The 25,102-nt window shown below is 44.4% G+C and overlaps 1 protein-coding gene across 1 annotated transcript in view; it reads right to left on the reverse strand.

Moving 5' to 3' along the window:
• Window positions 1-14,562: 14,562 nt before the first annotated feature.
• ANKH (ANKH inorganic pyrophosphate transport regulator) overlaps window positions 14,563-25,102 on the reverse strand; it is a 104,881-nt gene continuing 94,341 nt past the window's right edge. Inside the window, exons 9-12 of the mRNA XM_084279751.1 lie at window positions 18,976-19,105; window positions 18,696-18,819; window positions 18,011-18,110; window positions 14,563-15,820 (exon numbers count right to left, since the gene is read on the reverse strand). Coding sequence (XP_084135877.1) covers window positions 15,704-15,820; window positions 18,011-18,110; window positions 18,696-18,819; window positions 18,976-19,105 — 471 coding nt within the window. The 3' untranslated portion in view covers window positions 14,563-15,703. The remainder of the gene's footprint in view (window positions 15,821-18,010; window positions 18,111-18,695; window positions 18,820-18,975; window positions 19,106-25,102) is intronic.

Genomic DNA, 25,102 nt, shown 5'->3' on the forward strand with positions numbered 1-25,102 from the left:
TAGTTGGCTGTGAGCAGAGAGATGTGCTGAGCTGCAGCTCTGAGGTAGCAGAGCTCTGGGTGTAGTTCTGAGAAGCTTCTGCTGGAGCTGTCCCGGTGGTGTCCTGTGGGAGCTCAGCCCAAAACCTGGCTGCCTGGGGAGATGTGGCTGTCTTTGCTTCAGGGCTCTGAGCTTTGCTGAATCTTGGCCAAGTTGTTTTGCGTGACAGTGACAGCCCTATCACCAAAAACAGTGGAGAGCAGGGTGGGAGCTTGTCTCCCACCGGAGCAATGGCCATGGTCAAGGATCCTTTTTTAGGTGTTAAAGGAAATGGAGAGAGAGGGATTGTATCGAGGGACGGGCTAGACCTGTGATCCCATGTCCCTCATATTAATGGTGTTGGTTGTGCAGCCCCTACATCTTACTGCCTTCTGGCTGCAGTTGCCATTTGTTCCCCAGTACGCTAGCTGGCAGGATAGGACACTGGGAAGGCTTGGAGATGGCCAAACGTGCTCTGTGAACGCTCCCTTTTTTGGTAGCGGTGGGAGATGACAAGTGGCATGTTCTGGGAGCTTGCTGCTAGATGAATAATTGTCCTATGACATCGACTAACATGTTTCAAGCCAGAGAGATTCATGGAATATTTCTATTTATAAATTTGTTGGAGGAGGAGAACCTCAACCTCTGAGAAATGGAAAGAAATGTTTAAAAAAAATTAAATAATTAAAAGTGAAATAGGGGAGGCTTAGCATGGTAGAGGCCTCCTAAGAAGGCTGGATCTCTACTCCCTTTTCCCCAGGAGGATTCACTTTCTGCATGGGTGCTGATGAATTTCTCTTCACAACTTCTATTCAGGTCGGTGGGATGCCAAAACACCACCCAAGGTGTGCTGAGCCATGGAAGAACTTGTCAGTACTGGCTAAAAACTGTGTTATCAGCGCGGTCGGGTGAATACCATGGCGTGCTGAGGAAGGACCATCATGGCAAATGTGATGGCCAGCCTTCTCCTCCAGAGGAGGGTTTCCCAAATTTCTCCCTTTTAGGAATTGCAGGGTGTTTTTGTGGTGTTTTTTTCAGCCACCTGCCCGCCAGTTCTTTTGATGTGATACGTTTCCTGCGGGCTCCTGCAGCAGACTGGTGCCACAGAGGCTGTAGCTGGTAGCCTCTGCACATGCTCTTCAGCGCTGGCTGCTCAGACCAGTCAGCCCACCGATTTTCCACTGCTTTGACTTGATGATCCTTTTCCAACCTTGTGATTCTGTGACTGAAAAAGATGCTTCACTTTGTATAAAGAATGATGTCATGTAGGTGAGATGTGACATGTGCAATTACACCGGTGGCTTTTTTTTCTAGAATCAGAAAATTCTGCGAATGTTTGTGGCTCGCTGGGATGGGACAGAACATAGGCACTGTCCTTGTTAAATCTGTCCTGTGCCCACCCAAAAAAAGAGACAAAAGCTGCTACTATAATGATGATGGCAGTAGTATTCTTCTCAAAACAGTTTTCTTGTGATGCAAAGACCATTTACTGGAAATGGTCACTTCTAGACTAGAGCTGACCCCAGCGCGTCCTCACGGTGTTTGGGTGGCTTCGCAGAGGAGCCCAGGAGTTGGTGCTCGCCCAGCACAGAGCCCCAGCCCCCGGGACCGGGACCTGGAGCAGGTGTTGGCTGGCAGGTGCCACTGCAGTCAAGGGGAGAGCACAGAGGGACAACCCAGGCTCGCTCACTTCCCAGCTGGGGGGCACTTGGCAACCTCCCTTCCCAAGTCCCAGCGAGGGGATCGGCCAACTCGTCGCTTCACCTTGGAACGCCGGCGAACGCAATGCACAGTTCCAGCGGGTGAATCCCAGTTGTACTTAGTGAATACAGTCAGGCCAAAATGCTTTTCCTTCTGATCCAGTGGCTCAAAAGATCACAATCTGCCAGTGTCACCTTACCTTTATGGCCTCGTGTGGAGGGATATACTAGTTAGAAATTAATTGTGTGTGAGATTCAGAATGCTGTGCCATGATGTGGTGAGAGCCTTGGGGTTTTTCCATTTGATTTTTAAATCTTCTCTAATAAGAAGTAGCCCATCTGTTTAGATCTTGAGTAAGAATCTGCTAGTAGGGGTTGAAGTCTGTAGCAATCGCTCTCCTTGGTTTCTGAAGTACCTGGGCTTATGTTTTCAAACAAACCTTCAGTCGCTGTATCTACACGCTGGCAGCCTTCACAGCCAGCAAGAGAAGCTCAGCTGAGACTCACTGTGATTCTGAGCAGGGTTTATAGGACAGCTGGTTCTACACAACCATGAGGCTATAAAGCATCAAGAATAATTTATGCTGAGAAATGGTGAAGTTGGATTCTTGAATTGTCCAAGAGCAAACCAAATAACTTCTAAAACCTATAAATCCAAACACATTTGCAGGTGGGCAGATAATATTTTATTTTTACAGGGGGAAAAACGTTAGTTGTCACCACAGATGTTTTATAAAGATTTGAAGTGCTTAAAAAAACAAAATAAAGATGATAAACTGTCCTGTCACTGGCTGTGCTGTTGTTACTGAAATTCTGGCTGAGAGGAACGTGTTCAGTGTAAAACACTGCATCCAGAGACTAATGGAAGTGCCTAAAACAGGTTGTATCTTTAGAGGTGGAGCGCATGCTGTATTGCTACTCACTTCATGATTCTGAATGTTTCTGGAATCATGACATCTTTTTTTTAGAATAAAAGAGTAAAAGAAATAGTAAATTATATTGAGCAAGGAAGATGTACAGACTGCATGTTTATGGGCCACGAGAAACTCTCTCTGAAGCCTCCCTCTTCGAGTGGGTTTTTTATTATTATTGAAGTATCGTGTAACGTTTTGCCCCTTGTTTTGCAGCAGCAGACCTGGGCTTTGCAGCAGCAGACCTGGGCTTTGCAGCAGCAGACCTGGGTTTTACAGCAGCAGACCTGGGTTTTACAGCAGCAGACCTGGGTTTTACAGCAGCAGACCTGGGCGCTTCGCTCGAAGAATGACGCTGCAGAACTGAAAGTAATGGCTTGGGTGAGAGCCCGTTTCTTGCCCCCTGCAGCCGGGCTCACCTCTTGCCAGGGTGTAACTGACTGCATCCAGAGAGCGCTCACGCTTCGGAGGGCTGCGGCCCTTCCAGCAAGCTGGCGAGCAGGAGTTAAGGGCTGTTTCTGTGCCCCCCTCACCTGCTCCTCCCGTCTTTTGAGTTTATATGGTTGAGGGGAGCAGAAGAACCATCTTCTCTGGGGTCACTGTTGAGCTGCTTAGCTAAAAGGCTTGAAAAGAAAGAGGGAAGGGGATTTTTACAACTACCCAAGAAGGAAACCCCCAGACTTCAGGGAGTTAACAGTATATTTCCTTTGCATTAAATAGCACTTGCACAGTGGTGGGCCGTGCTGTCTCCCGCTCTGTGTCTCAGCCTCTTGTCTTCCATCCAGGCCCCTGAAGAAAGTCCCCAGGAAACACCAGCTGGAACATCGCTGGCCTCCTGCAGGTATTACTACAGGGGTCTGGCACACAGTGCTGATGTACTAGCTTTTAGCATCTAATATTAATGTTACTTTCAGACTATCAAGTGGTTTCATGCTGTTCATTTACCAGTGAGCCCTCTGTTGAGCTCTCTACTTGCTCAGATGTGCTGGATTTTGTGTCATCAAACCCTGCTACAAACAAAACCCCCTCTAATTAACCGAAATAACCGAGGGCCTTTTCAAAAGTAGTAGGTGATTTGAAACGTTATTTAAAAAAATAGTATTTTAAGTTGGAGCAATGTTTAGGACTGTTTAAAGCAAATCTCTGATGTTTTTCCCAGTCATCTGGTTTGTAAGGTAAACAGATGAAAATTCCAGGTGTTATCACAATCCCCCCATGACCCCACCCCAGGTATGCTCCATGCTGAGGTGTGGTATCTTGGCACACCCCATGGAGGGATGGGCTAATCGTCCTCATGAGTGAAGGAGGAACAGTCAGAGAAGAGTCTGCTGATGGGCGAGGAGGAGGGAGAGAGAGAGGAAGCTTTGAAGACTGCAAGCAAAGAGGGTGGCTTAGTACTGCTGTTTGCCATGTGGCCGCATGTCTTCCCTTTTACCTCCTTACAATCAGACCCTTTCTTGCTTATTAATTAATTTTTTGCTTAATTAATTGCTTCCTATTAATGTTTATAAATATGTAAAGGGCAAGAGTCAGGAGGATGGAGCCAGGCTCTTCTCAGTGATGTCCAATGATAGGTCAAGGGGCAACAGGTACAAGCTGGAGCACAGGAAGTTCCATGTGAACATAAAAACCTTTTCACTGTGAGGGTGGCAGAGCACTGGCACAGGCTGCCCAGAGAGGCTGTGGAGTCTCCTGATCTGGAGACATTCAGAACCTGCCTGGAGACATTCCTGTGTGATTTAATCTAGGTGATCCTTCTCTGGCAGGGGGTTTGGACTAGATGGTTTCCAGAGGTCCCCTTCAACTCCAAACGGTCTGTGATTCTGATTCTGCTCGGGGAGAGGGTTTAAAGCCTTTGTGGTCCCTGAAAGAGAAAGCTTAGTTTGAGGAAGTCAAACTCCCTGCACATGACTCTGTTTAGACTCTTTGGCCTGTCTCAATCTGCTCAAAACAAAGCCGGGTGGCACAATCCTCATGCCCGTTTTCAGACGGGCTCTGGCTTTCCACACCATGGGGGTGTTGGCTCGCTCTCCCCTGCCCTTGTGAGCAGGTGTGGGGGACCAGCAGGGACAAAGCCGCTGTCTCTTTCTGAACCCTTTGTTTTACTCTATCTTTAATCATGGCCAGCGCGCTCGGCAGGGACAGCTGGACAAGGTCAGGCCACACTGTTTGCAGCTGGCCAGGGGAAGGCAGCGGTGGGTGGCAGCAGCTAACAAGTGTGTGCCTGTGAGTGGCTAAGGGACTTAATCACCTCCTGATTTAGGTGCCCTAATTATACGCTTGGCCCTGCTCGGCATTCCTGGTCTCAGGCAGCAATATGACCAGACACGAGTGGATCCTTTCTCCAGCTGTGGGGACAAGCCGTCGGTGGCTGGAGAGCTGGACATGGCCAGAGCCACGGCCAGTTCAGGGGTCTCCAGAGTACCCCTGCACAGCCCCACACCAAGGGCCAGGAGAAAGAGAGCTGCTGTCCCCGGCTCCATCGGGGGACGTGTTGTTCAAAGTCAAACACTGCACATTTTTGGTGAAGGAATGTTTTCACAGCTTCGTAAGAGCAGCTTTGGTGGCCTGCCAGATGGATGGGCGCAGCATCTTCTCATGACATTTGAGTTTGCCCTGGCCTGTTGAGGATAATGTTCTCCTTTAAAGTACTAAGTGTCTATTTAGCAGGAATGATAAAATTTTTAGATTTGGCATGGAAAAAGCGGTCTGGCCACGGTATTTCCCTATCAACAGCACTCTGAGGCTCTGCAGAAGTAGCGAGCTTGTCTTGCATCATGTTACAGTTACACTTGGATGTCATTAACTTCAGGTTAAGACTTTGCAGTGGGCAGTATCACGCTCATAATTCAAAACTAATTTGCGCGTCGGATTAATTTCCCACCAGGAGGGATATTTTGCTTGTTCCAAATGAGAAGAGCACTTGAGACAGTGATGTCAGATTACCAGAATTAATAAACCAGAAGCAATCAGAGTCATGAATCCTCTGCAAAGTGTTAGAACTTTACTTAAAGGAACTAGAATATGAAAGCTATTGGATGACATTGGAGCACAGACTCCCCACCCCCAAAGAAAGCATAGACCAATTATTTAACAATGCAAAAACATACATCTGTGTTAAATACATAAACAGCACTTGATCTTAATGCAACATGTACTTTTATACTTTTGACCTTAGCAGTTGTTTAAAAATGTATGAAGTTTTACTCTTCATTGGCTTCTTCAGAGCTTAAGGAAAACCCAGGTGTTTAAAGCAAAGCACAGTCGTCGTCAACAAAACAAACTCGTGGCTTTAGCATGAGTACAAATTACAAAAAGCAATGGTTATTTGGAGAGGAAATCCACTGGAGAAACTGTAAGTATGACAGAAAAATGATGCATGAGGTAACATTTCATTAAAAATCTAGGATCCCTGTCCTGTGGTCCCAAAACGGTGGTCTGGCTTGATGCCTACAGTCCTTGCAAAAGTGACTTGTTTAAGTAGTGGGGGATGGCTATTAGGCACACTGCTTTGCATAAAGACACCTTTATCCTGAAGGGATGAGTCTGATACTGAAAGATATTCTGCAAGAAATGAAGAAAACAAGTGATAACCTCCCAGGAGAAAGACGCATTTGCCTAGTTCTCAGCTCTACCTTCAAACTACAGAAATGAACTGAAAAAAGCAAGGCTTTTTCTCTTACAGAAAGGTGTTTAGAGACTTGACTTTAATCCCAATTCAACTGAAGCACGCCCTGAAGTGTGGCCAGCTACTGCTCTTCCCTCCTTCAGTGTTGGAAGCCTGCTGAGCACAGAACAAGTCATTGTCCTGCACCATGATCCATGGTTGGGGGGTCAGGTGGAGAAAAAGATGAGCCTTTGCCCCCATCCCCTGCCAGGCATCCTTTCCCCTTTGTGCTGCCCTTATTTTAGGATGCTGCTTCCAGGCACTACTCCCTGCTCTGAATCTTTAAAGTCTTTCCATGAAACTAAAACCAAGTCAATTTTTGAGAAACCAAAGGCACAATTAGAACATGCAAATATGAATGCAGTGGTTTTTAGGCATTTCTGTGGCGCTGTTCCCTATAGTAGCCAAGCATCTTTCACCAGCATCAGTGAATCTCTCTCTGAGATTGAAGAACCTGCTATCCTTGCAGTATTACTCTACAAATGGTGCAGTCTGACCTCACACGATGCAGTCAAAGGTACCTTAAACTTCTTTTCAGAGACTGCATCTCTTTGGAGAGACTTTCTAGTGGGGGTCTTCTACACTTTGACTCTCTCCCATGATGATTTCCTGCTGTGAAGACAAAATAGCCCTCTTCTGCTCTGTCCTTCAGCTTTTGCTCAGCCTTGTTAGTTCCTTTGTAGAGTGACCTTGTGGCTGGCCCTGCCCATGTGTACGAAGATGGGGAGGGCAGGGTGTGAGAGGGTTGCTTCTTTTGCCATTGCAAAAGGCATGGTGAAGGTTGCAGGCTTTTGCACTCTCACCTCTATAGATTTTGGCTTTATCTAGTAACCAGTATTTAGCAACACTGACTGATAACCTTTAAAAGCCAGTGAACCTTTCACTTAAGATGATGAATGACAGGGTTATGGTTCCTTCTGCCCACCAGCACGGTCCTTGCTGGGTAATGCAGCATGAGGTTCTTGCAAATGACCATCCAATTCATGTGTTTGTGGCCACGTCTTCCTCTCTCCCCACACAAACACACACTCTCACTCCTCCACACTCACTAGCTCACGTGTGCCCTCCCCACAGCGTCCTGTCTGCTACAGAGGAAGCAAGGCTTTCTCAGGGCTGGGAAGGCTGCGCTGCCCAGGCACCATTAAATGCACTGCAGCCATTCCACCATGCAGAGTCGAGTCCTTGGTCTCCAGTTTGGATTTCTGCGTCCCATGGTAGTAACATGCTCTGCCAGGGTCGCAGGGCTTTCCAACACCAGCTGCAATCCCAACTTTAAGTCCACCAGCAACGGGCAACATCGAGTATTTGTCCTCCTCCACCAACCAGACAGCTCTGGGGGGAACCCACAACCACCAATCACGCCCAGCAGTGGAGCGACAGGCCCTCAAACCGCATCCTGCTGAAGGTGCTCTGTGCTCCCTGCCTGAAGTCATCCTCCCTGCCAGCGGATGAGCTCTCTGCTCCTCCAGCCACACCTGCATCTCCTCCACAGGCTCCTGGCTCCAGAAAACAAAGGCGGAGGCAGCAGCACCGAAAGCTGATGGGCAGTAATGGAGCAGCGAGAGCAACGTTCTGAAACAATCAGAACCTGACAGGACCTCAGCTCGGGTGCCTTTATGACAGTGGTGGGCCTTCTGCCCAGGTGAAAAACACGGGATGGGTTTCGCATCTTGTGCGCTCACTTTGTAAGAACGTACAAGATACTGAAGGTAGAGTTTTTATTGAACCTGAAGTAAGCGAAGGGCACTTTGAATTGCATTCTTTAAAGAGTGATTAGATTAATTTTGAAAGGTTTCTTGAGGGTAGTAACAGTATTTAAGCTATAAAGACACGTATGTGCCTTCAACTTCTTTGGAAGTCTTGCGATTTTGTGGTGTTTGCCAAACTCTGTGGATAAAGTCAGTTGATCGAAGTAACCAGTAAAGTTGCTGCCTGTAGCCTTCCAGTTGTTTCAGTCTAGCTTAGGAAGGATTTTTTTTTTTTAATTACTATTTTTAATTGTGATATGACACAAGAGCAGAGTTACATTAGTGGTGCTTTGGAGAGCAAACTATGATATGTGCTGCTTCCAGGCTGGGCCCTTTCCTGCACGTGTACATGCACTTTACTTTCCACCCGGGCCGTGTTCTCACGCAAAACGTGCACTTATGAGTATTCTTTTTCACTTCTGCATTTTTTCTTTGCTTTTCTGTCATGTCTTTCACTGAATTATGGCTGAAGCTGTTGTTCCAATTTTGAAATGCATCCTTTCCTGAGGGGATTTATATGCTCTCATTTGTAGATATGCCAAGCTGGTTTATTACGTCAGGGTAAGTATTTGCTTTGCATTGCTTTGATTAGAAAGGGGACTTAGCAGAAAGGGCAGCTTTTTATTTTTGGTTTTTTAATGCTGAAGAATTCACACGAGCGATGTGAGGAATCGGGGGATAGATGCAAATACTTGCTGTTTTCAGGCAGTTTTGCTTAGAGAGTTAATTGGAAAAATGCAGTGCAGTACTCAAATACTTCATCTGCAGATAGATACAATAGCTTATTTTTTTGCTTTGCCCTCCTTGTGGGCTCCCCGAGGGTGGGAGGGTACTTTACAGCTGGCTCTGCAATATGGAAGTTCTGTCATCAGCAAAATAATCTGTGCAGCTCAGATATCCTCACTGTCAAGCCCTAGTAGGCACTGTCTCTCAGCCCTGAACTGAGAGTCTAAACAAGGCAAGCGGGCTCAGGTCCCTTAAAGAGGAAGGAAACACTCCAGGTTCCCGACTGAATTGGAGAACAATTTAGGTTAGGAGGGGTCCACAGGCAGTCATCTTCTCTAGGACCCCCACTGGTCAAAGCAGGGCCACCTTCGACATTGGATCAGGCTGCTCATTTAAAACTCAACAGTTGTCCCTGTTAATTAGGGTATCCAACTCATACAGTTATACCTTGAGCCGTGAAATATATGAAGTCTTGTGTTTCCCAGTGTTTTAAACCATTCTGTGCTGCAGTGCTAGCTTTGTTGGGAAGGTTCGGGTCATGGTCTTACGGATCATTAGAGAGTCACAAAGTGGCCAAAATTAAAGTAATGAACTTGAATAACTTCTTTTAATTCTTGATTTTAAATAAAGACACCCCCCAATTCCTTCTCCTTCTTTACTCTTCAGTTTAGCAAATGAAAACTAAAAAACAGTCCGTAAAGAAGAGTTTTTGTTGTAAGCTCGTTTTTAATCACGGCATTACTTGACATTCAGTCAGCATGACAATTACATTTTCCTTCTCAAAATGCCAACAGACAAAATAAACCTAGCAGGAGCCTTCAGAAGAAAATACGGAAATGTCTGAAGATGCTGAAGTCGGAATGACAGAAAACAATGATGATGCAAAACTAAATGAATTGATTTGAGCAGTGGCAAGGCTTGGTAGTACCAAAGAACACTTTCCCCTCAAGGTTACAAAGATAAAAGAGCACCTAAAAGTACTCCATGGTTCTTCTGTTTTACTGAGATTGAGAGGATAGCTTGATTATGAAATGCTGAGACTGAAGCTCACGCTCTAACCGTACAACTCACTTGCTCAGGCTGCAGCCAGGATGCCCCTCTGCGTGAGTACGCGCTCTAAGCCGAGCTTAAAGCGCCGTCTCGCTGCCCCCACATTTTGTCTTTGGCCTTTTTGTTCAGAAGGTGCCAGTTACTGAGCAGCCTGGCCACAGTTTGGCTGAGGAGTGCACCTACGTACTGACAGCTGAGCTTGGCTCACCAAAGCAGATCTACACAAGCTGCCCAAATCCGGGCGGAGAGTCAGGGGTTTCCCCTGCACCCCGCGTCCTCCCGCTGCTTCTGCAGTGCCAGGACCATGCTTGGACTGTGCTTGCTGCTAAACCTCATTTCATGCCACTCTCAGGCTGCAACTGAATACTGTGTGTTGCAGGGTGCAGAAAAAATTTGGAACTTCTCTTCCTGCTTGGGGGATTCTGCAAAGAGCCCCCATAGTCTGCTCAGCACCACACACCTCCCCTGCAAAAAATACAGTATTCTGCACTGGGAGTCTAATAAAAAAGCAAACGGGAATGAGTGAAGGGAATCCTAGCATCTTATGGTTAAGCTGGTGTTTTGGAACTGCCAAGTTGACACCAGTATTGTGTAATTTTGGACTTAAGTAATGCTTATGTGACATTTCCTCAACTGCAGCCCTGCCAGTTACTCAGAAACAGTGAGCTATGCAGCGCCTCCTTGCTGCGCGTTATGAAACCTGCATGCTGGTTTATTTCTGCTTGAATGATCACAGAACCACAGAATCACAGACTGGTCTGGGTTGGAAGGGACCTCAAAGATTATCCCTATGGCAGGGACACCCGCCACTAGACCAGGTTGTCCAAAGCCCCATCCAACCTGGCCTTGGACACTGCCAGGGAGGGGACAGCCACAGCTCCTCTGGGAAAATAATCTTCTCAAATATTTCATGGTCCTATCTGATGGCTCCTCCACTCTGCACCAAAAATATTTAGAAGTGCTGCCTTATGGACACATTGTTCCTCATCCTTCAATCCCTTTCCAGGGCAGCTGAAAGGGAAATGGCAGCAGCCACAGATCTGGTGGTTTCTGTCTCAGTTTAATTCATCTGCACACCACACTGTTGTCTTTAGGATGCATATACAAGACCCATAAGCTTTTCATCATTTCCCCTTCCTCTCCCATTCCAGCTTTCTGTTCTGAGACATGCTTTACCTTACTGGTAAAAAGGTTTGCTGAAAGGGTGTTTTATTTGTTCTTTTATGTAGTGTTCACAGAATTGTAGGGGTTGGAAGGGACCTCAAGACATCATTGAGTCCAATCCCCAAATCTGCTTTCATCAGCAGGGTTTTGTTTTTTAAATGGCTTAGTATTAATCCCACATTAAGATCATGTTTAAGCCAGAATCTTTGTTCCAACCAACTATATACAGGCCATACTAACACTGGCTGCGTAACACTCTCCTAAACACGCCCGTAGACATACACATACCCTTAAGCGTGGCTTTCCGATAGACCAGTGGCTACTCCAACTGTGCGTAAGACAAAACCCAGCCACACTAAAATCTGTGCTCATCACACCACAACCACAAATCCTCAGTGTGCAAGGGAAGCCCATACTGCCGCCTTGCCAGTCCCTGCGCTGTCCTGTGTTTGGCCGAGGACACCAGCGGAGGGGCCGGGGTGCTGGAGCTGGAGGATGGCCTGTCCCCGTTGCCACCTTGCAGCCCAACACAGAGCTACACCCGGCGACTCCAAGCGCCTGGGCCTGAAAGCATCCTTTCTCCCTTCTTTTTAAGCACGAGGCGCCATCCCACAAAAGAAGGCGCTGTGGCCTTCAAAAGGTTTCTGTTCAGGCGTCGTGGCCTGCCCTGAATCAGCGGCATTCATCGGCTCGCCTTCCATCTCCCTCTGCTCCTTCTCTGGCTGCGGACTCGGCAAAACACGGGGCAAGAGCCAGATATAAATCTCTCCCCACTCAAAGGAAATATTTAGCAGCAAAATGAGTAGGAAACAAAAGACTTCTCTGTTACTCACCCAATCCTCTCACTCAGGGTGTCTCTATCTAACAAGCAGGCGACAGAGCGCTCCTGCCTGGAACGGCTGTGCAAGGAGGATGGGGAGCTGGGCTGCCCCAGGCCTGGGAACCTGCTGCTGTGCTGCACTGGCTGAGAAACACAGAGCCTTTTCCCTTGAGCCCACTGCTTGGGCAGTGAGGGGAAAAGAATACCCTGGTGTTTCCCGTGAAGTCTGCAAAAGGAAAACTGAAGACAGATCAACACCATTTTACATACACATTAAAAGCCGAGGAACATTAATCCACTGCTTATCGGTGTTCTGCTCTTACTTCCCACTGTGTAAGCTGTTCTCCCATTGTCTGCTATTTAAGATGCAGCATGCAGATCAGTGTTGTTCCTCTCTTTTTTTTATAACTTTGATTGCATAATTCAGTAATTCTCAAGAAAGTCTAGAAAGGCCAAACCTCCCCGTGAATTCACTGAGATGACTGCGCGCTGGCGCCCTGAAGCAGAAAATGGTTTCTCTTGTGAAGTATTTATCACAGAGATAGGCAGCAGCAACATGAAAGTGAGACATTTTACTACAATTAGGAACATCCTTTTGGGAAGGAAAAGGTGCAGGACAGGGCCTGCACCAGCATTTTCCTGACAAGAGACACTGGAACCAGTAATGGTGGAGGACAGCTGCCCACGGCCAGCTTGTAATCCATCAGACTGGCTGCCTCACCTCAGCTCAATTTCCCACTGACCAAGAGGTGGAGCAGCGAGGTTTCAGGTGGTTGCTGAAGCTCCTGATCACGCTATCCAGCAGCAGAAGCGGTGGCTGTGGGGGCTGGGGTGGCCCCTGGGCAAACGCCTTCTCACTGAGCACCCTGCCCACCCACGCAGCAACAAGGCTGCTATGAGGGGCTGGTTTGGACCTGCTCATTGCAGGAACACCGTCACGTTTTGTTAATCTAGCAGAGCGATGTAAAGAAATAACACGGCCTGTGGGAAGCAGAAATAAACGCGACGCACGCGGCCTTATGTCACTACTTGAATTCTTGCCCAAATCCCACCACTCCTGTGCTCATTCGGTATCTTGTAAAGGGCTACTAAATACTCCCACACAACTGAAAATCTATCTTTTACACTACCATTAGCTTAGCTCTCTGTGACCGCTGATTCAGTTTTGGATATTCTTCCATTTTCTCCCCGGAGCAAAAGCATCGGCCTTTCATTTCATTTGTTTTCAAATTTTTACTTTTTGGTGCAACTGTTTCCTTGAAACCCGCATCGGTAGCGTTCAACATTCCTGAAAAATACTGTCATTCAAATCTGAGTCATGTACCAAAAGCAACATTACACAAAAATATTTTCTTGCTTTATCTCTACAGTTCCAGAAAAAACTGTGTCTCGTGGACTTGGATACAAATGTACTGGAGAAACCCAAACTACATGAGTAGAGAGGATCTTAAATGGCCACTTTGATCTATAAGAATCTATATACACGTTATATACATATGACCGAGAGTCTGTATTCATGGATCCCTACAGTCTCCATACTGCACAAGGCTCATTTGTCTGAAGGATTTTTTTTTAAATCTGGGGGGTTTTTGTTGGTGTTTTTTTTTTTTTAAACTGTTGTCAGAAACAAGGAGTCCTTATGGTGGCACAGAAAACAACGTTATTGGATTCAGTCTCACCCAGCGCCACTGCTCATTAACCATGAACTGATTTTGCAAATCTGTCATTCCACACCATAATTTCCACTTCTTTCTTCCTTATTGCGTTTGTACATGTAACAAGCTGGTACAAATGTTTACAACAAAATGTAAAGTTCATTGATACAATGCCTTTTCTGATGGCTGTAACTGGTCACTAGCCAACTCTTTAGGGGTTTTTTTTGAGACATTTTTAGCTGAACTTGGAAAAATAGGAAATGTAGTTTAAAATAAATGTACATAATATACAATATATATATTTATACACATGTGTATGTCTACATACACATAGATTTGATATAACATTTAAAGTAATGTTGAGTTTCGATCAGTTCTCTGAGTGCTGGGACCACCTGGCAAATAAAGCTAGAAACGGAATTTGTCCACAGTTAAATAATAATTTTCACAACTTAGAAAAATATACTTTTACTAAATAAGGCTTAAATTAACTGGTTCATTGATATAGCATGGAGGATAACAGTTTAGAGACTCTGGCATGCTTAAATCGGAGAGAACCCAAGCCACTACAAAACGGTAACGAATGCTGCCCTGCAGCCAAACACAGAAGAGCGCAGAAATGGAAGCCGCTGCTGCAGCCATCATTGGTGGTGGCACCCAAACCCTCTCTGGTTCAGTCCCCTCTAGTATTGGCTTCATTTCCACCTGATACAAATCGCCCACCCAACCTGACGCCCTGTTACTTAAGGCCCAATTCAATCACAACCACACCGCAAAGCACAGCACCTGCTGCTGACCGATGGGTGCCGCTCCCCGCTCCCACCCCACTCTTGCCTTGAGAGTTAGGATATGACCCCTAATTAATATATGCTGGCATATCGTCCCTAATTAAGGACTTGGAGGACCATCAGTACTTGAGCTACACCACATGGATTTTGATCTACTGCATAGGTAACTACATTACAGCAAAACATACATGTATATGTCTGGGCGTGTGCATGTATGTGTGTATATACATACATGCACACGTGTGTGTGTGAGTATGTGTACATCTCAACGTAAAAATATTCGTGGAGCTAAGTGTAGTAATGCAATATACCATGGTATCCTGCACATGATACTTTTTTTTTTTTTTTCTTAAACATATAGGCACCAGAAATAAGTATATAGAACAAATCAACCTTTAAAAATTGAAGTTAAATCAGTGGACAAGAACTTTGGTAAAGCTCATCAATATTTATTTTTTTTTATTCAAATACAGTCAAAGTCTATCAGTTGCCATCACCCTCTTCACAAGAGGAAAGTGCATGTTTGTTTTCTAAAGAAAATTACATGTAAGGTGGGGTTTAACTATTCAAGAAAATTCTGAATTAAATGTTTACATTTTTCAAAAGATTACTAACTTTCTCTTGGAATGAAAGCTAAATAGAGTTCTTGTCCCAAGTGTACTTTATTCATTGTAGGCATATATACATATATATATAAATATATATATGTATGTCTCTCTTTATGTATCTGTGTGTGCATATACACATCCACACACTTTTAACATGAGAGAGGAACCTGGTTTTCTCCATTTGAATGTGGAGACTTACACGTTCCTGCCTGTCTTGTACCCTGTGCAGTATAAGCTCTAGTGATGAGGCCAAACAAAAAGATATAGTTCACCATAGTATATTAGTCTATGTAGCAAAGTCATTTTCAAGCAAGTAAAATAAAGCTCTGTATTCCAAACTTCTTTTCCTTTACATTTCTCATAAAGAAAAGGAAGGAAAAGGAAAGAGGGGAGGGAGTAGGATTATGGCAGTAGCATTGAGCCAGTGGCACGCGTGCGTGTGCAGGCGTGCAAGTGCAGGCACCCACACTCACACACACCCCCACACACCCCACGTGCAGAGAGCAGGGCTTTGGTTGACAAAGGCGGATTGTCCAGAGAAGGTGGATGCGTAAGGAAGGAAGACTCTACAGTGATGCAATTGTATCTTTTATGTTTGCATGGAGTGAGAGAACAAATTCAATTGGGGGAGAAAAGGAAAAAAAAAAAAAAGGAGAAAAAGCAAAGACCTCTTTTTAGGTCCCTCATCAGTGAGAGCATACTCAGTATGCTAGAGAATTTATCTGAAACCTTTGAAATCAAGGCCTCTTTATTACAAAAATAAAAACGAACAAACAAAAAAGTATGAGAGACGACAAGATGCTGAAGTGTCACTCCAATCGTCCCTGCAGAGAACAATTGCATCCCATTTATTCATTCTCTTCTCTCATTTCTACGATGTCTGTCATTTCCTCCGTGTGAGGCATGTCAGTCATTGCAGAGTCTTCACCTTCTGTAGCTGTTTCATTCTCATTCCGCTTCTTTTTCTAGATTGAAACAAGTATTCAGACACCTATCAGTTGAGTTGTGCACGAACACAGTCCTACAAACTCTGGGTACTGGGGGAAGTGAGGTGCAAATAATGGGGGTTTTCTTTAGTTTGTTATTAAGAGATGATAGAATATTTGTGTCATATTCATGGCTTGTCACTAGGAAGTTTTCTCAACTTAGAAAGTTTCCATAACCTTTCTGGGGTTCAGCTTCCTCCTTTCCAACATAAATGCAATAATAGAGGCATTTCTTATGCTAAGAAACATCCAAAACAGGCTTCAGCATGACTGGAAGGAAGACAGCATCTGGAACACTTTCCATCACAGACTTTTTATGAAAAACACCCAACAAACAAAAGTCCAATAGAAAAAGCAAACAAAATATAAGAGAAGATAAGCTGCTCAAGGGATAGAGAGGTAGCAACTGGACTTCTCAAATATCAAACTTCAGGAATTTTACAAGATGTGAGCATTCTGGCATTTCTTGGTATTGCTGACCCACTGTGATCCCCCACCCCACCAGGGCCAAGTAATATTAGAGTATTTTTGGCTAGCGGGAGCCGGAGGACATTCAAGAACCCTATGATTCATCCAGGATGTCCTGGATTAGTAAAGCTAAGAAGCATTCACAGCCCCACTACAAAACAAGTTGAAGCATCTGTTCCTTATTATCCATTTCTCAGCAGGCTGACTAGTTTTACAGAAAACACTTGTACAGCTGACAAAAAATCCCCCACAGGTATTATTGATTCAGCTGAGTCGGGCATATCAGAGCTTCAAGATTTCAGAGGTGTCTACACAACACTTGATTCGCAGCTCTCAAACGCCACCCACTTATTAGCACTGTTGGGAGAAACAAGTTGGTGTATCCAGCTATAGGTTGGCTCTGCCACTGTCACACTGGTTGTTGGGATGGTGCTGTCAGCTACATGCTAGTTCTGGTAAGGGCATGAGTTAGATTGGCACTACTATCTGTGCTACTCACTGCAAAAGAATTAAGCACCATATCCCTGGCCAGAAACACACTATGAGCTACTACTGTGACAAACAAGCAATGAGGAGGTTACTCTTCAAACTATGCTGAGAAGCCACAGAACAGCCATTCTGGTGTCTATGGGTTTCACTCTTTGATGCTCAAGAAGAACTGGACAGACTAATCATGACTAATCAGGGATCAAGATCTTCCATTTCCTTATGAACCCTGTACGCTTTGGTGTATTACTATGGCCCACACTGTTAATACATATCAAAACTGGGCTTAGTTTGTCTCAGTACAAGGCTTTTAGATACACCATCTTTTTTACAATTTTTTTTTTTTTTTTTACTAAAAATAGAAGTGGTGGGCATCTTTCTTTGGCCTCTGGTAAGAAGTCAAATGAGAAAGAAAAACGTAAATGCATAGATTGTATTTTCTGTTCCCATCCATAGAATCGTTCTGCACCACTCAACCAACGGTGTACACACCACACCGTTTCTGCTTTCAGGTTGCACCTACTGCCCTACACAGTGACCTGGGCACATAGCTGGACAGGCAGAACACACAGGTGCTGCTACTACTCTGCACACGCAGGATTGTAGCGTGTGAAATATCTAAAAGGATGCCTATGGGAAATCCCCGCCTATTTGTAAGCTCTTACAGTCCACTGCTACAGGAGTGTATCTTGTATCCCTTTAGATGAGGGGAGCGGGGAGGAAAAGTGCAACTGTATTTTTTGTCCATTTTCAGCAGAGCTGCTTTTATAAAGAAATAAACTTGTACATACGTATACACACACACATGTACATATACATGTAATAACCTTGGATGAATAGGTCCTCTGTCTACGTAAAGAAGCTAGATTGTACTGTAGTGGCAGATACAGAGTGCAAAACTGGTGGTGGTACTACCATGACATGATATCCACGTTACACATGTTCTGAGTAGGACGAATTTAATTCAGAACAGCATGTCCATGGGCTGGTCCCACGGCCTGAATGCCCACCAGCAGTTGGAGGGCACGCTTTGGTTTTATTTCAACCCAAAGAATTCCCAAGTCGGACACCCTTCAGACTGCATGGGCAAGCAAACCAAATTCCCTAAGTGGGGATGCTGGGGAGTTAAATTTCAGAACCATACTCTCAATCTGAACTGAAATCCACCACATTCATCAGCTGCTTCCACCGGATCCCACGGAGCCAAATTCTTACCTGTTTCCGATAGACGTAGCAGGCCGCTATTGCAACCATGGTGGACTCTCCTACAAAGCCAGCTAGAAGGGATCCTACTCCAAGAGTGGCTCCATGAACTCTGTGGGCGGCATAAAAAGAAAGTAGTCATGGTTGTGTGAGAATGCATGAGTCATAATTAAATTTCCACTGGCATATAGAATCAATCTCTTGTTAGAAATAAGTCCTTCAAAGGCATAATACACTAGTGAAGACAATAACTGGTATTTTAAAGGACTTTTTTGTTTCTTAATGGCTTCACTGTTTAGTAAAAGAAACACATTCTGAAACAAATTATGGACTGAGAATTTAAAGTCTGGTACAGAGTGCTGTAGAATAGATCATTTAACTTATAAACAAGATTTTCTCCCCTTAGCTTTCTAAACAGAATGGAAATAAATTCCCCTTAGGACACATTTTTGCCTCTCTGGCATTTGTATATTTTTTTCAAAAGGATCATCATTATTGTGCCTGCCTGCCTAGAGCAAAGTCACAATTGTTGTAGATGTTTCTTTCCCAGATACTGACACTATTTAGGCTTTAAATTACAGTTAGTATTTGGGGAAGATGTTGTGAGATACACCAATTCAGCTATCAAGTGACAGAAAACAGGAATGAAGAGGAAAGCAAACCCCTCAGCTTTGTGGAGAGGAGGAGGATGATTTACCCCAAGTAAGGCAGCACGATGAGACTAGCGATGAGGACGATAATCCGCAGCACGGAGCTGGGTGCCAACACAAACGTCTTCTTCAGAGTCATCAGCCAGCCAGTCAAGTGTGCTCTGACTGTCACTGTTCATGAACAGGGGGAGGGGAGGGGATGGGGAGAAAGGGAAGCAAGAGCAGTAAAAAACAAAATATCAGTCACCTCCTATGAAGCTTTTTCAGGCAGAGAAGTGAGAGCACTGTTCAGAAACAGACAGGGCAATCGTGTTTTGGGGTTTTTACCTGGAACTGGGAAGAAGGAGAAGATGCGCAAGGGGACGACACACAGCTCTGCAAAAGCGAAGTCTACTCCAATTATGTCAACCAAAATCTTCTCTGACACGTTTGGCGTCCAAAACATCACAAAACAGAGCTAGGAGGAAGAAAATTAAGGACTGTTTGTAATTCGGAAGGGAAGCACAACAGAAGATAGAACAACCTCCTGGGCTAAAAGATTTTACTGTATTGATAAGCATTTTTTGGTATTAAATGGAGGAAAAAGATCGATACGAAGTAATAAAAACAAATTTGCTTTTCTACAGTGCAGGGAACTGTAACATGCAATGATTAAGGTTGTTAATCATCACTAAGGCGGGTGTATTTTATGATCAAATTTAATCACTTTATTTAACTGTGGTCCTATGTTTCTGCCTCTCTGCACACAGACTGAGGGGAAAAAAACAACACAACTTAGATATTAAGCAATATTCCCAATTCAACAGTTCATAAAGGAATTGTTTAAAAAGTAAACCCCAAACATACGAATGCAAACCTAGCAGAATATTTGTTTGCTAGACTTGGATTCTGCTAATTCTAGCATTATGGTTCAGTCTGACTGTAACCAAGATTTTAAAGGCTTCTTCAGGAAGCCATCCCAACCCTCAGCAATTCTTGTCTTTGACTTAAAGTGAGGATGCTAAATGCTCCAAAAGTCACAACCAACTTTCTTTTTCTCAGTAAGGAGTGGAAAACAGATAAAAAACACTGGAAAAGAAACAATCACCAGCAAAATTTATAAACATAGCCAAAATTATTTTCCTTTACTTTGAGAAACGTATTCAAAGCAATGCCCAGGAAGGTGGTTGAGTCACCATCCTGGATGTGTTTAAAAAAAGGGTAGATGAGGTACTTCGGGATATCGTTTAGCATAGGACAGGAATGGTTGGACTTCATGATCTTAAAGGTCTTTTCCAACCGTGTGATTCTGTGTGATTCAGAGTACACCAGTGCACGTAAGAGAAGCATATTGACCTCAGAAGCAATTCCTGCTCTTCTGGCTCCACAATGACACATAGAGAATTTTTATGGTGCCTACAAATGATGGCACTTGATTGTACAAAACCAGTAAGAAACTCAATTTTTACAGCACCTATATTCCAAAACTGATTATCAAATGTTATAATAGCTGAAGATTTGAAGTACTCCAAGACCCAGAGTTCTGACCTAAGTCTAAGATTAGAGGTTTAAACATGCTGCTGATACTAATGCTGTTGGTATGCAACATGCCTGATACCAAGGCAAAGGTGTTCAACAGGACATGGTGCCCTCAGGCCACAAATTCGCCAGGTCTTGCTATTTTAAAGAGTGTGCTGTCAGTTCACACATGAATGTAACACTTCCACCAAAAGCCCACGACAAATGGTGCAGCTGTAGTACACACTGATTTTTTGGTCAGTGCTGAGGGAGGGCTTCAGGCCAGGCTGAGGTGGCTCTTAGCAGCTGGGGCCCGATTCGGTTCAAGGCTCTCAGTGAAGAATGGTGCTGCCACCCCTTAACAGGACTTTTCCTGTAAGAAAGGGTACCTGACATCCTTTCAAGTATAACTACTTCGGTTTTTAATTTGGTTTTGCAATCAAAGAAGTGATTTCCTCCTGTTATTCTCGCAGTAAAGCAGATGTTAAAGAAGAAAGCTCACTGAACAGGGCAGAATTTGGATAATCTTAAAATGCTTTGGCACTCCTTTGTCAGGTTATAAACCAGTGTACCAGTTAAATTATGTGCACTGGCTCTAGAAGACTGTGACCACTCTCTTATAATTTAGCCTACAAGCTTGCATCGTAATACTAGCTCTTATTATCCAGTTGTCACATCTCTACATGTTCAGATGGCTGTTAAGGCTAATCTTTGAAGTCCTACCACCACCAAGGCAGCTGGGATCTCACTCTCATTCTTTGGTTGCATGCCAGAGATTGTCTTCTGCTTAGCCTGCAAGCACCCAGGCCGCAGAAGTTTCCCTGAGCCTGTGACTCAGTGGCCCGTGGGAGGTCTCGCATCCTGACAGCCTGGGTGGTGAACAAACCATTTTACCTTCCTGCAAAAAGGCTTATCCTCAGTTTCCTTCCCCACTTTTTAGGGTAGGAAGCATTACTTATTTTTTTACTTGACTGATTTTGTGCTGCCTCGTGGTGTATCTCCATCACCTATACAAAGAATAGTAAGTGGAGGACGGTTAAGAGCAGAAGACAAATTAACTGAGAATAAGGTTTTTTCTGCTTTATCCAGCAGTCCTATCTCCTGGCCAAACTACAAGAGAAAGGTACAACTGAAGTGGAGGGCACAATCCACAGCAGAGGTTGCATGGCTGAGAACCGAGTAGTTAAAAAGTAACTGTACAGGTACAGGCAAAATCCTTTTGTCCCAGACATCGTTACACAGACTGTGTGATTTGTACTCTTACTGTGACTGACCCATAAAGCAACCATACAGGGAGATGTTGTCAAATCTTTCTTCAAGGTCCAGAACACAAAATAAGATGCAAAGATGTCCGCTCTCTACTGCTGATTTGCTGCTTTCATGAAAGCAAAGACCTTTATGCTGCTTGCACTGCACAACGCTGTTAGCATCCTACCAAGCAGTATAGTTACTGCAAGATTCCATACTTCTATGCTAACAGCCCACTGCCAGGCAAAGGCAAATACAGCAGTTTTCCCCCTTTAACAGCCGCCTGAAAGAGTAGTCTAACATGGTCCAACAGGCAAGCAAGTGACCCAAAATACTGTTTTCAGTCCTGTTCTCTTTGAAGTTAAACTTTGTTTCTGGCTTTAATAAGAACAGAGTCAATTTCCATCCAGCTCCTACAGAAGGAAGGTTAGTTTGCAAATCAGGGGTAATGACTTACACCCAGGTGGTATGGAGTCATTCCTCCTCAGCTGCTGCAAACTGCCCTGTTCCCAGCTCCCCTCACTGGGGCCCAGTCGGTGCTGATAAATGGCTTCAAAGAGCACTTCCAACACAGCAGCTGGTGGGTAAAGCCAGCAGTGACTGCTAAGCCTAAGAGCAAGCACTTCAAGGAGGTGAGGCCTGGTAGCAGAAGGGCCTTCTATTTCTGTCTCAGCATGCTTCCAGCTTTTGGTTCCCATATTGATATTTAATTTTAATTTTGCAAAGAGATTCCTCTCTGTCATCTTATGAGTAGATGATATTCTCATTGGCCCCAGGGAACAAAACTGCAGGAAAAGAACATAATGTTCTGTGTCATGTAAGCCCTCTGCAATTTAACACTTGCAACTTGGGAAGTTTCCATGTTGTTTCAAAGACAAGTTCAAAATGTAGTAGAAAAAACCAGGCTCTACTTCAGAAAAGTAGTAACTCTAAACCCGCAAAGGCAAGGGGGTATCTTGGCTACCAATTCTATTACAGATGAGGTACACTGAAAATAGGAATGAAGTTGTAGGGGGTTTTTTTGTGTGTGATGCTGAGTGGTCTGTATGATGTTTGGCGTTACCTTGGTAAGCGTGAAGACTGATCAGGAAGGAGAATGGAGAAGATGGTAACCGATTCAGAGTAACGCAGCGAAACAGGGAAAGTCCAGGAAACTCAGGAAAGATTTTAGGAAAAGATTTACCTACAGGATGTTTCCTATCTTTCTTTTAGCTAAAGAAAACCCGACCTGCCCCCTTACATCTTTCTCTGTGTGTCTACAAGGTTAAAAATAGGCTTGGGTAGGGTTACAGTTATACCTTCATGTAATCTAATCAAGAGGTGAAGACCAAACAGTAAAAGCTTCCACACAGGCTAGCAACACGCATGTATAATGTCATGGCAGCTTCAGGTTGCAATTGCAGTTGGCCCAATGGCTATAAACAGTAATGAACATTGTACTCGGCAGCTCTGCTGAGGCTGAAGCATTTTAATGCTTCAGGGGTAAGGACTTCGTGTGTGGGACTCCAGCAACAGAGATGATTTGATTTTCTGTTGTCATATGGTATGTGTGCAGCGTATTAAAGGGCAGATTTGTTAAAGCCTTTGATCATTTAAACAGAACTCCAACTGAGCAGAGATCAGTGCTTTAAAAATACATGAACAAATTAAGATATAAACAGGAGAGTGGAACGCTACAGAGAATCTGTAGCTCTGAGTAAAGACAGTAGTATTTATTATGGTGGTGTTACCACTGTATGAACAGCAGCAGCCTAAGCATTTCTCAAAGTGCTTTAATCATCTGAGCTGATCCGAAGGCTTGTGCTATTGGGTAACATGCCTTTAACTGATCTACAGTAGTAAAATGGAAAGGACTTTATTAAATATGTCAATGAATCACAGCGGTGTAAGCAAATCTGTACAGCTGCACTAGACCAGAGCAAAGCTCCAGGTATGCCAGTGCTGCCTCCTGGCAAAGGGCGACTGGGGCTCGCTATGGAAAGGGCACAACAAGCAGGCAAGGGCAGAGTGAGAGTTGCCCTTCCCCAGCTGCATGGCCTGAGCTGCTGGCAGTTACAGCTTCAGGAGTTCAGGAACTGCAGCGCACCTTCATCCCATGCAGCCTTACCTTGTGCATGCAAACTATCTAATATTCATGATTTATTTTTTTTTTCTTTTTGCAGTCCAGTTGTGCCTTGAAAAACTGAGAAAGTTCCCTCTCACTTGTGGCTTAGACACTCACCCGAAGTAGGTGTGCTTAATTTCATGTGGGACCTTGCTAGTCTCAACTCCAACACTGAGCATCAAGGCATATTAAAGGGTTACAGGACAAAAACTTCTGCTGTCAACAAGCCTGAGAAAATGCACCGAATCTTTGTTTCTGCAGGGAAAGTACCAAACCACCAGTGCTCAGCCCGCCTTCTCTTTAATTGCTTTTCTTAAGTACACTTCCATGCGTTTGACTGTCACAACTGATCCTGGTGAAAGGCTGTCCATGAAAGTCTCTTTCAGAAGCTGCATGTGTGAGTTTGAATGCTAGTAGTTCTTGAAAGCTAACACTCTCTTGTCAGAGGCTCTGCAGTTCCTGGAAGCTATTTCCATTTATTCTGGTTGCTGACAGGGATTGCTAAACCTCAGAGACCCAGGATATAATGCATTGTAATGCGTCACACTAACAAAGGCGACTGTCATGTGAGAAGCAATCTGCGGGGTGCTACACTGGGTTACTTTTAGGCACTTGTAGAAAGCTGCCTGTCTTTTTGGGCATTCATTGATAAATGTAAGGGCCAAATGATTATTCCAGTGAGCTATAAACAACAGTACAGCATTTCTAGACTTTGGTGCAATCTCCAATTAGAAGAAATGCTGCCTGACGACAAAGACATGATATGGCTCTATACTCCTGGGAAAGAATCTATGCTATCCAAAAATGGGCATTTAAAAAAATTGGCTAAATATACCACAGCCTGGAATGAGACTGGAATAACAGATTTAATGATAGGGAAGGCTACTGTTAACTTGTTAAAGGTTCTTCTGTATCACTTATTGAACTTGCTCTATCTGCAGAAGTATGGCTGTCGGAGAGAGGCATGTCCAACCCTCAAAACGCTGTTCTGTGTAAGTATTGAGGATTGCACATCAATTAATTTACCCATGCCTTGTCCGTGACCCTTCTATGCCCATTTATGCTATGTGGTGCCCAGTGAGGGCACAGGAACTCTACACCTTATTATGCATCACAGCCTTGAATTGCATGTCAGATCTTAGGGACAGTATCAGATTTACCACTTCTACTAACAGAGAGGAACTTAAGTCACACGATTTTGTCTTTTGAAGTGTGCAATAAACAAAGCAAAAAGTAGCCTGAGACTTAATGTGACCCAGTCTCCTCATGTGCCAAACATCTCCATGGCCTCCTTCTTTCTCAAGTAATCAGAACTTCCATAATTTCATCTCCTTTCAGAGGTGGTATTGCACTTACAAGATGAGCTGATCTCACAGTTGTGTTTAAGAAGTCAAAAGAGTACCTTGTTCTAATTTGCACCTGTCAAAAAACTGAATTTGACTCCTCTGTACAACACTTTGCAACCAGCAAGATGCTGGAGGAAAAAAAAAGTTTAATATTTTTAGTGCTGTTCTCATGACTGTTCCAAATCCATACCTTCACTGACCTTGAAAATCTTGTTTTCTAAATGACTCTGTAGTACTGGGGCTTGTCACTCAAAAACTC

The sequence above is a fragment of the Gallinula chloropus genome (genome assembly GCF_964237585.1).
Source record: "Gallinula chloropus genome assembly, chromosome: 2".
Lineage (NCBI taxonomy): Eukaryota > Metazoa > Chordata > Aves > Gruiformes > Rallidae > Gallinula > Gallinula chloropus.